The sequence below is a fragment of the Myodes glareolus genome, chromosome 1, assembly GCF_982192425.1.
Source record: "Myodes glareolus chromosome 1, mMyoGla1.1, whole genome shotgun sequence".
Taxonomy (NCBI): domain Eukaryota; kingdom Metazoa; phylum Chordata; class Mammalia; order Rodentia; family Cricetidae; genus Myodes; species Myodes glareolus.
Window position 1 is genome coordinate 110,987,318 of NC_142026.1, and position 12,696 is coordinate 111,000,013.

The window sequence follows — 12,696 nt, forward strand, 5'->3', positions numbered from 1 at the left end:
GGTGGGGGCTGAGTGGCTCATCTGAACATAATCTTTCTGCTTCGCCAGTAAATGCTTGCAAAATCCCATATTTCAGAAATATGATCCGCACTGAAATGCTTTGATTCAAGAGAAAACTGTTAATGAGAGTAGTCATGAAATGCCTACAAGGTTCCAATTTCCGTTCGGCACCATGTATTTTGCATTGCTTGTTCTTCCTGAAAGAAGAAAATTAAAAAGCAGAGGAAAAGAGAAAAACCAAAGTGAATAATGGGAAAGTATGGGAATAACAGGTAAAATTGGGAAAGGAAAAGAAACTACACAAAGGAAGAAAAATCATAAAATGCCCAAAGGAAGTAGGAACAAAAACAACCGAGATAGGAGAAAACACCCTGGTTATTCTGCCATCCTTCATTCTTCTCTTCCATCCGTCAAGATTTAGAAGAGGCAGCCAAGATTTAAAGAGGCAGTAGGAAGAGGCAGTCCTACTGGGATCACACCGGTGGCTGTCCAAGATGCCAGTACTGAAAGCATAATAAACATGCATGGAAACTTTCCCACCTCGGTGTCTAAGAGTATGCATTAAGCTGGGGGTGGCAGGTTCTAGACTGTGGCACCGCTCACCTCCTCCAGGCACTCCAGTGTGCAGTGACCCTCGGAACGGAACTCGGGCATCCCTGGAGGGATGGTATGGAAGAGGCTCACCCAGAGGCCAGCCTCTATAACTCCTGCGTCGTATTTCCTTATGTCCGTGGTATGGAAAAACCTCAGCCCAGAACTGTCTATCAAGCCTGTAACAACAGCAAATGACAAAGAGAACTGGGATACTTTAAAAGCAGTTTTCACAGTCCTTTGAAATGGACTGATTAATGGAAATTAAAATCTCACAAGGAATAGGAAGACAAAGAGAAATGACTGGAAGATAAAAATTAGCTTTGTGAACAGAAATTAGAACATACGTCACCATGTTGTCTCTAACTACCATAGGCCCATGCAACGCGCTACCAAGGGTATGTTTGAGCTATTCACAAGATATATTCCACAATTCTCTAACACAATGGCAGAACAAAAATTTTAAAGTCATTCATCATAAGATTAAATAAGTGTAGAAGTTTTATTTTATATTGCTGTAGGGTGATATTCTCCTCTTACTTATAGGTAAAAACTATTCAGCATAGAAATCATCTACAGATTGAGCAAACTACTAAAGGCTCCCTCTGTACAGTTTGCTAACATTCTCTTCGTCCTTACTGAACTCATCGAATAGCTGCTAAGGGCTGATGCGTGAACAGTTACATGGTGGGTATTGTGGAGTTAAAAGATAAATAACAAATTCTTTGCTATGACATGTTACTGACAGGAGGGAGAATATGTGACCTAGATACTATAAACCTGTAATTAATTTTAATTAATTGAAATCCTTCCCAGAGGTACCTCGACATATACCTATGAAGAATCTGCTTTTACAAGGAAAACTTTGACAGTCTACCACCACATTCTCCTGACTTAATTGGGTCAACAATTAAATACTCTCGTTCTATCAGATACATCCCCTTTTGTATCGACTGGTAGAAACGTGGTTTTATTTTAATTGCTTCTCTTCCCTACAAGATCATAACTTTTGTTTGTGTCATTTTGTTTTGTTTTGCATCAGGGTCTCACTAGGTAGACTGAGTTGGGTTCAAACAGACAATCATTTTCTACCAGGTCCCAAGTGCTGGAATTGGGCATGCACCAGTATACACTGCCATGACTGCAACTTCTATGAGTGAGAGAGTATCTTTTTCACTCATATTACTCTTTAAGCACAGAACAAGTACATGGTTGATGTTTGGTGTTTACTGGGAAAAATGTGAATTAAAATAATTAAGATTGCTTTCATTGGCAAATGCACAGTGAATCTCCTAAGTGTTTTTGCTTTGAAAAATGGTATGAGTAAATTCAGAAACCAAGTGCATATCCTCATAGCTACCTCTCTCATACAGTTTTTCATCACAGATATTTCTTTAGTACACTTGTGGATAGCCTATCAAACAACAAATTGCCAGTAGTTTTCAGTGTGAGGGATGGCAGTAACTGTTTCATATGTACAAACTAGAAAGAAACGTGTTTAGGGATGGAGAAGGCTCCCTTGACAAAGCACTTGATCTGCAAGCGTGAGGATGTCCTGAGTCCCCTTTTTAGCATGCATCCATTAACTGGGGAGCAAGTATTCAAAGACGCCTATGGGTGCAATTCTTCTCCAAACCCCCACATCCTGTCTCAAAAGATGAGGTGGAGGGCAATTGAGGAAGGAATCCAAAATGAACCTCTTGTCTGCACACACAATCACAGAAATGGAGAGAGAGAGAGGGAGAGAGAGAGAGAGAGAGAGAGAGAGAGAGAGAGAGAGAGAGAGAGAACAAGGGGGATTTTTAAAGCACCACATGTATTTGGAACTAATTTATATCACAAAAGGAACTTCCATTTTCCTACTTCCTGGTGAGAAATATGAGAATGTATTCTTAGGACTTGTGACCATATATACCCATTTGCCTATGGGTTACTGGTTAATGGCTATTGCTTAGTGTCATTCTGAATGGCACCCTGTTTTGCTTCGAAAAGCATCTTAATTTGGATGGCAAATGTACAGGTTAACACTTTCTTACAGAGTATCATATTTCACTTCAACTATGTTACACACAATAGTTACCTGACTTTTTAAAACTGGCAGTTAAAAACAAAGAAAGAACTTACCTTTCTTATGTGTGGGATTATCATAATGCACTTCTAAAAGCACATAATGAGGATCCAATGGCATTCCAAGGGATAATCCAACATGAGGTGGATAAGTAAATCCCTAAATATGGAAAAAACTTCATGAGACAGTAACCTGTGAAAGTCCCTAAGAGTGCTGGTCCCTAAACCCAACTATTCCCCCATGACACTTCAGCTTTTAGAACAATACTGTTCATCAAGCACAGATCAAACATAACCATTTAAGGAAAGAATCTTTTCCTATAGACTTAAAAATATCAGTAAATTTTTATGTATTTTTGCACGAGAATGGTGTGTTTCTACTAGAACCATACATGTAGGAGAAGCACAATCAGGTAACTGGCTACAAACTGGTCATCATCATTAGCCTTACCTCTCCACCAATGGCCCAGGCAAAAATCACAGTTTCACAGGTCAGAAAGGCATCAGGCATATTTGGGTGGTAGCACTCATGGCCATAGTCCAAAACACTATCGTTAAAGCTGCTGCTGCACTGATAGAGGAGGATGTGGTGGACCAGGCTCTCATGGCCTTTCTCTATTACCGGCTCAACCTACACAGATACAAATAAGAGGGAGGCTGTCATAAACAATAGCGCCTTATAACATCCCAGAGGGAGCATGGAAACAGCATCACCGATTGCTTGGTCTTCAAAGGAATATCCCTCTCTGTTATACAAAGGGAACTGAGATCTAAGTATGCGTTGTCCTGAAGGTGGCGGTGCTGTTGATGATGCTAGATGGCTGGGTGACAACAAATATGAGACAATCGTGTGTTTCAAGAGTTGCAGGGTTTCACCAACTTTCTTCTCTTTCCATCATGTCTAACTCATGTCTATTTCCATTCCCTTCTGTAATACATCTTCCTCTCTTTCAGGCCCCCCTCACTTTGCATTGTTATTGTGTCCTCTTATTTTTCCCTTTTGTAGAAAATATATATCAAGGCTACCAGTACAAACTCTCTGTCTCTCTCTTCTTCACCTCAAAATATTATTCTTACCCTACTTGAAGTAACAGATGATATCTTGGTCATTTTTCTATATACATGGACTGGACATGAAATAGGGCTCAATAATGGACATTTTAATTTTAATGATAAAGTTGCAATTCTAACAGCAATTTGGGGAGGTGGAATTTGGGAATCAAAAAAACCAACTATCAGTGATGAACTACTATGACAGTGCTTGAGTTATGAGGTGGATCTGAAACCAGTTAAAAGGGAAAGTGTAATTGGCACCGATGGACCATGTGAACGAGCTCCTTTCCATCAACATCTTTGTAAGTCTCCTTCATGGACTTGTGTCCTTCAAGATGCTTGTGTCTATTTCCTCCAGGAACATATGAATCCTCCCAGAACGAGTTGAGCAGGGCGCCCTTCCAGAGATCCTCACACCCAGATGAAACAGGAGCCTGGGTTGTGGGTGTGGGCATCAGCTCCAGCAGGACCTGCTATACTCCAGTAGTTCTGGTCTTCTCAGAGCTCAGCTACACTTGGGCTTTAGATCTCTCTCTTCACTTGCAGGCATTGCATTCAGAAACACTTGCTGCAGATCAAGACGGAGCATCTTTAGCCCTTTCCTCCTAGGACATTGCATCTGTTATTTCTGTAGATTTTCTCATTTTGGGAGGAAAATCCAAATAGCCAAAGGGGCACAGGGATGTAGCAGGTAGAGGTCTGGAGCAAGCTGCTATGAGATTCAGCCTTTTAAATCCAATTCTGTTTCATATTACCTACTTGCACATTTCTGGCCCCCAGTTGTAGAAATAAGGTAGCATCTGGCTTTGTTTTTGATTATCTTTAAAGGTCATAAGTCCTGGAGGCATAAACTATTTCTTCATTTGCTTGAAATGACAGTTATGGTTCAAGCCTGATTATAAAATTAGCCACGATTGCACAGAAGTCTAACTAACTTCTTTCAAAATTTTTGTTTCCATATCCGCTATGAACTGTCCTGTGATATTATAGACTTATTTGGATACTTCAGTTCACCCACGAAGATAAGCCAAAAACATAGATCTCAACAGCCAGATATTCAAATCCATGCAAGGTTTTTGTTACATGTCTGGGGAAAGTTCAAGCAGAACCTGGAGTGTGCACAGAATTCTGCAAAACAGAACTCAGAAGGGAGTCACAAGAACAAGGAGGCCCTGGCTTGATGCAGACACCTTCATCAAGGTGTAGTGAGAGTGAGTGAAGAGTATGTGATGCAGGGTGATGGGTGAGATTCGGGAGCTCTAAACACCTTTGTAAACATTACCTTTGTTCATGCAGGAAGCATTGAAACAAATATCAAGCTTCTAGACTACAATGCCTTCTTTGAATAACGATATCTCTCCTTTATCCAGCAACTCTCATGTACCACCCACAGGATCATTCCTTGTTCCTATATCTGGTCTCTAAACTGCATAGATAAATGCTCACTGTCCTCATCAAATAAATGAGAAAACTGAGATTTGGAGAGAGTAGGCAACAAGCCACAAATACTGTAGTCATGGAGAGATAAAGATGAGAAACCAGACTGTTCTGATCTCAGAGTCTCTGCTAATGAGAACATGCTGTGGCGGGAAGGTGTGTTGGAAAGTCACCAACGCTACAAGCCACTACCAGTGGGACGGAGGATGAAAGCCTACAATCAGCCTAGCTAGAGACAGCCGGTAGGAGAGAAATGGCATCACGAGTTAACTCCAGGAGAGTCTCTGGGGCACAAGCAGCAAGAGGCACCACACAAAGTTCCCATCAGAGAAGCTGAATCAAGCGGGAAGTCTTGTGCTGGATCTCCTGACCTCCTCACTACCCCTGCCCTTTGGTCCCTAGGCCTGTTAATATAATCCTTTTCTTAAAGAGAACAAAAACCAATGTGTCTCTAGTGAACCTGTCAGAGCTTCAAGGAAAATTTAATTATGGCTCCATCTACAGCTTACAAATTGAAGGTATAACCTAAAATAAGAAAAAAGAAAAAAGGAGTAAGCTACTTATAAAGCAGAAAGGAAGCTTGATGCAGACTTGACTGAGAGAAAATGTAAAGTAGTTTGGAAGAAGCAAAATCCTTTGGAACGTAAAGGGGGTGGGAGCAAGAAGGCAAGGGGCAGGGAGGGGTTGGACAGAGAGAAGGAATCATGTTAGCTCTGCCCCCCACTTTTAGTTAGGATAGAATGTTTTTGTGGTTTCAAGATGTCCTGTTTGCAGCCGTTTATTCTAGCATCCCAGAGAGCTGATACATCACCTGGTCTGAATTTTGTACCATAAATTAGCAATTTTTAGGTCTGTACATTTATATGGAGGTCGTGACTGCCCTTGCAATTGTTCGGAGCATAGAAAGCACGAGAATATATGCATCCCTTGTGATTAATACTATCTTTATCTAAAAGTAAACCTTCATGTATTTTGCCTTTATCTAAAAGTAAACCTTTGTGTATTTGGCAGTAAAAAAGGGAGAAGTACCTTTCTGGTCCTATCCGCCTGGGCTAAGCATAACCACGGGGCACTGGTGACTAGAACTCTTTGGACTGATTTCCATCTTCTCATTCCTCCAAGTCATCCGCCTAAGATGTGGTTCCTTGCTTGTTGGAACATGAGTGGAAGAGCAGAATGAAGCTCTCCAAAACCAACTTGCGATTCAATAAATTAAAGTTTGTTACAAAGTGGAGAGGCGACGGGAGGAATCTGGAATGAGTTGGAATTTTTGTCAACTCTGATAACTTTTCTTCCTGCCGATTCTTGTTCCTGGCGCTCTGCTTCATGGACCCCCTCCCGCCACAACCCTTCCCCAACCAGGCCAAAGTTAATATCCATGGGAAAGTTCATCAACTCTCTTTGACAGAGGGCATTCAAGGAGAGTTGGCTCTTAAAGTGCACTACCTCTGAGGTCCTGGGCAGACCTGTTGGTAGGTCTCTGCATGAACTCATTGGCATCCTCATATGAAGATGGTGGGAGAAATGTCTACCATCACTTGCCCTGGATGACCTCTCATCTCTGAAATGAATGACGTGAGCATAACAATACATTCGACCAGATTGAGTTGGAATGGAGTCTTCTTACCACAAATATTCCACTCTGAAAGCAAGTTGGGGATCAAAGGAAAGCATTATTTGATGCGGCTCCTACAGCCCAAGAAGAATGAACTTGGCAGCTAGAGGGGGGTGACAAGAAGAAGAGGTCAAACTGGGGTAGACATGAAAAAAAAATAATGAGAACTAGAAGTAGGAAGAAGAGAATTCTGGGAAATCATTTCCCCTTCCTGTAGTGCAGAAGTCTCACTAGGATTGCCATCTTATCCATACCACAACTGCTCAGCTCAGGGATGGGCATCCAGCCCATCTATCTGCCCTTGTTTGTTTTTTAACTATAAGAAATCATCTGCTCTCTTTTAAAGACTCTCATTACGAGGTCAGCAAATGCCGCAAGCGATGTGCTTCCGCACGTGGGAAACAGTCCCAGGGCAGAGTGTAGGATAAAGCCAGCACATAGAGAAGGGACGTCCCAGGGAAGCTTTACTATGGAAGGTTTCTGTATCCAGTTTCTTCTCTGCCATTCTGAGACTTAGTCACTTGCACCCCTCAGCTAATACAACCTTTAACTCCCAAGTTGGTTCACTTTGTTATTCATTTTGTTTAGTTTTCCATTGGCCTTCCAATGCTCTGAAAACATGAATACAAGTCACCAGTTTATCCATGGGTCCTGCACACAGCACCTGGAAGCTCTCTTTATTTTTCTTATCTTAGAAATATTGTCACCTAATGTTGTTCTTATTTACTATTTTAACTGAATCTGGGCAGGTTATCATCAGTTATTTCAGTGTATTCCCTGTAAGAATTCTAAGAGAGAAACACTAAAACACAGACAGCCTCTGGTACACAGTCCTTTATCTCCTGGCTCCTGGCCCCTGGGTTTCCACACAGGCTCCCGCATTTAAGTTGCTTCACTTGACGAACATGCAAGTTCCCTTCAGAAAGTAACACATTGCGACAAACAGCCATTTATGTCCGAAGTGAATTAGAAACCTTATTAAATAAAACACTGAATATTGAGAACTGCTGAGAGACATCTTGAGAATGTCTTTGCACACACACGGAGCAAGGACCTCCTGTGAGAGCAGGGAGCCGCCCTCAGCAGTTATCAATGCCAACGTTTTGTTTTCAAATAAAACTGTTGTGTTGCTGGCATGTCTCTTGGAAGTTTGCTGTGATAGTTCAACTCATGTGTGCAACATTGCCCAAATCTAGGGAATCAGGAGGTTGGTGTCTTCATTTTTCATGTTTGGAACCATCAGGTGCCAACCTTCCAGATTAGCATCTTTATTTTGGACCTCCCAAACGCCAGAGTGATAAGTAAACTTCTCTTCTTTATAAATTCTAAGGTCTGAAATATTTTGTTATAGCAGCATAAGCAATCTGAGACAAATGTTTGGACACTTGCCCCCTAAAAGCTCTCTAAGTACCAGCCAGTCTTCCCAAGACAGCAATTTGCACACTGGCGATCTGACCAGTAGTGCTGAGTCATATATGGTAATTGATCAGAGGAGCTTTCTTTTCTGACATCCATGGCCTTCTCTTCTTAACTAGCAGCATGTTAGTTATCCATACAGTCCCATTAACATGAATTCCTAGGCATTGAGACCCCAAATTTCTTCTTATATACATATCCATTCCTGCCACCAAAATCTCATTCATTCACGTTCCCCTCCATCCCATCAGTCCCCTTTATGCAACCTCACTGAGTAAGGCATTACTTGTCTTTGGAGCCCATTTTGTTTCTTTAGATGCCTCCTCCTATCTGGCTCACATTTGTCCTGTTTCCCTAAGTTTTCCCCGGGATGTAGAACTGTGTGCACAGTCCAATGACAAAGTCTGTGCTTTGAATGCCAGGCCTGCACTCACAGGCTTTGTGAGCTGATGCTCATTTCTTTACCTTGGCTTAGCCCAGTTTTCTTATTTATGAGTGGAAATCCAAATCCAGTTTTAGTCAACTTTGAAAATGAAATGAAAGAAGTGCATCCAATGCACAACTTTCAGTGACTATTAGTAAAAATTGTACTAAGTTCTGTCCAGCTTAGTAGATAATTACATTATTTTCATTAAATACAATTATTTCACAAGTGTCTTCCCCCCTTAGAGGAACAACTCATTGTTTTTCTCATGCTGTCAATGAAATAGACATTTTCCAAACCTTTAGTGTGTGCACATGTGTGTGTATGTGTGTGTATTTGTGTGTATGTAGTGCATGCAAATTTTCAAGAGAGTTAACAAAAAGCATCATAGAGACAAACTCTGGAACACATGTACACACATCCATAATAACAAGTATGTGCAACACAGAGAGAGACACACATATACAAAGACCACACTAGACATTCTCTGACATGATATTTCTATGTCCTTATAAGTATGCACTGTTTTTGAAAGATATCTTGTTTTGTACATTTCAAATTCTGAGAATGTATAGAGCCAAGGGTGTATAAAGTTCATATAAATGTGATTTGAATTTTCATGCTATAGAAAAAAAAGTTTAGATAACATTCAAACAATTTTATTTTAAGCAATAAATAGTCTGTGGTGCAGCAATATGTCAAAGGGATGAATGTAGCTAGATTTATGACAGACCTACCCAGAATGGATAGACACACATGGATCAACTTGTTATATTGTGTGTGAACACTGCAGAAACAAGGAACCTTTTACATAACTGCATATCATAGAGTGACAGGAAAGCCATAGCTACACAATGAAGTGCACACATATATCAACTTTATTTATGTCTCTCCCTCTTAATCCTGGAGAAGAAAACTAAATACAACAGAAGAAAGAATTGGAAGCAGTGCTAAACTGAGCAAAGATAAGAAAAATAATGAAAATTTATTTGCAAATTAGTGCCCAACAGAGGGTGAGACCCTGTCTCCAAATCAGTGACACATCAAAGGCACAAGAGTGAAAATAGACAAAGTACATGAACTCAAAGTCTATGTAACTACACCCCCATGGTTACAAGAAAAAGACGCCAAAACTCATTCATGATGAAGTATATGGAAAGGAGAACAAAACAGCAGATTCATTTATCTACCAGACTAAATACACTTAGCTCTGCAAGCAGGTAATATTGGCTCAAAAGAATGTAATGACGAGAACCTAGATATCATTTCAGGTAGTTAATTAAATTACAATAAATTCAGTTAACAGATACACTCATAAAAAATGGGATACGTCTCTGTTTAGAATGTAACACTTTAGGAGGCTCTTCTGAATTTAGAAGGCAAGTGTCATACCTTATCAGAGACTGCATTAGTCAAAGAGTTCATGGATGCTACAAACACCTGAGGGACGTGTTTATGTGAGGAAAGACTGATAGTACTTCATGGTTTCAGTCCACAGTGAGCTGCTTCCATGTTCCCAGACTTGGGAGCACTTTGTGACGGAAGGGTGTGGTGTAGAGTTCCTTAACTCACAAAGACCAGGAGGAGGAGAGCTATGTGCTCTAAAGGCACAACCAGTGACCTTCTCTCATCAGTCAACCTCTCTCCCGCAGCTCCCACACATCCCAAAGAATCTATTTAAATGCTGGCTCTGTCAAGGGATTAAACCATTCACTGGCACAGAGCCCTCCTGACCTACGCACCCCTGGAGAAGTCCACACAGACACACACACAAAGACTGCATAGGTATCTCTCAGCCCTGAGAATTGATAATCAAAATTAACTAAAGTCTAAAAGCCAAAAGAAGATATAAATATATATATATATATGTATATATGTAGAGAGAGAGAAATATATCAGACAGGTTTTCATACAGATACACACAGATATATGGAAAGAGAATTTTCCAGAAAAATACAAGAAGGTATTAGTGATGTTTTGTGAAGAACGTGGAGAGAGAATAGAATTCGGGGCATTTTGTTCTTTAATAATTTGGTTTGCTTTGCTGTGAAAAAGATATTAATTCACAGCACATGCTTAAAATTCTGATTTTATTACTAACTTAACATTATGAGTCTCCATTTCCTTTCTTGTAAGGCGATCATGAAGGCATGTTGAAGTAGAAATTTCCCACAGTAGAGAGTGGTCGCAAAAGCATCCATCCAGAATTAATGATCATATTTCTCCTCACGACTTGTTATTTCCTTGAAAAATTAGATTATATTTATTATGGGCCATCATAGTTAATTAGGAAGAGTCTATGCAATCCTTCAAAACTATTTATGTCTACCCACCAAACTCTCCACATGCTAAGTTCCACTTAGATGGAAGCAGGCTGTGCTATGCTGTGACCCAGAAGGGCTACAGGAAATAATATGCATTGTATTTACCAAGAACTTAGAAGAAAAGATTCAAATGTTTTCAGCATTAAAACTGAGCAATTTTGAGGAGACAGATATATGCATCCTGATCTAAATATTATTCAACATGTACATAAGTACTGAGTCACTACATGGTGTTCATATATGCACAATTTCTATGCTTTATATGTATCAGTTAAAATTTCTAACTTAAATGTTATTGATATGAATTTTCCAAATACTGAGTTAATACAACACAATTAAACTCATTTTATAATTTTTATTTAAAGTTTGTATTTAGGATAGTAATTAATAGCAATAGATTTAAAGATAGCTTTGTCTAACAATGTATATATTCCTTTTCAAGACTCAATTATAGTCTTGGAGGGTTTCATCTCTCAAAATAACCACCGCAGTTTTCTTATTCAAACCTTGTGTAAAACCTTTCCCAGCCCTGATGGACAGGTTCCTTGACTGCTTCATCCCTCATGAGAAGATGCCAGCAGGAATATGGCGACCTCACCTGGACTCTACACTGTGTATTTTCTGTTCTGAGCTGTCGTTCACTTACAGGTCTCCTTTAAAGATCAGCCTGCTGGCTCTATCTTGATTGTTGTCATTGGAGTGCATCTTTATTCTATCGTATTATTTTTTTTAAATGTGTGATTTCATGGTCTTAATGCTGAGCATGGTGAGACAGAACTTAGCAGATGACTCTAATAGTAAAAATATCAAATCCCCAAACTGGAAGCAGAAAAAAAGATTTTCATTTAGTCCAATCTAACTTACTAACAAAACCAAGTTGAACATATCAATTAAATCCTTCATATTTTAAGTCTAACTTCCTTGTACTATATAAAACAGATAAAACTATATATACAAAATATATATTCATTGATGCATATATATATTAGATATATGTTTATATATCACTTTTATCCTGAAATTCTGATTGCCTATATTAAATATAATGTATTATAATGATCTTGACAGTTTTAAATAAAGTAAAATATTTTAGCATTTATTCATTATTATTTTTTTTGATTTTTTTCAAGACAGGGTTTCTCTGTGTGTAGTACTGGCTGTCTTGAAACTCATTTTGTGGACCAAGCTAGCCTTGAACTCACAAAGTTCTGCCTGCCTCTGCCTTCCAAGTACTGGGATTAAAGATTCATGCCACCACTGCCTGGCTAGTTATCATAATTTAATGATGAATTTATTTGCTGGAATAAATAAATAAATGAGGTGTCTTGTTTTGGTATTTTGGGTTTTTTTGTTTTGTTTTGTTTTTCGGAGAGCAGGGAAGTAATACAATGGCAGTTTTTATTCCTTCAAACATAATCTAAAGATTAGATCTATTTGCACACAATAGAAATTAGGAACATTGCTTCATGCAGAATTCTGTTCTGGACGTCATCCAAAATCCCAGAATTCATTACTCTTTTAAAGGCTTTCACAGTAAATTCTGTTTTATCAGTAACGAGAGCAGGACACTGATGTTGTTCTTCTCTAAGATTCAAAATAAACTTGCTTTAGACCTGATAACGGCCTGGCTCGTGAATATTAGTTTGCTTTCCTGAGTTTTGGTTTCATCTGTGAAATGTCTGTAAGCAGTGTAACACAGCTCATCTGGCCAGCCTTTCAGTTCAACAGACTCCTCAGATTAAGGTCACCCTTTCAAAGTCCATTCGTCC

General features: G+C 39.5%; 1 protein-coding gene across 1 annotated transcript in view; it reads right to left on the reverse strand.

Moving 5' to 3' along the window:
* Positions 1-12,696, reverse strand: part of Moxd1 (monooxygenase DBH like 1) — a 78,595-nt gene that overhangs the window by 18,897 nt on the left and 47,002 nt on the right. The window contains exons 5-7 of the mRNA XM_087911407.1: positions 3,110-3,289; positions 2,716-2,818; positions 604-770 (exon numbers count right to left, since the gene is read on the reverse strand). Of these exons, the coding sequence (XP_087767533.1) occupies positions 604-770; positions 2,716-2,818; positions 3,110-3,289 (450 nt within the window). The remainder of the gene's footprint in view (positions 1-603; positions 771-2,715; positions 2,819-3,109; positions 3,290-12,696) is intronic.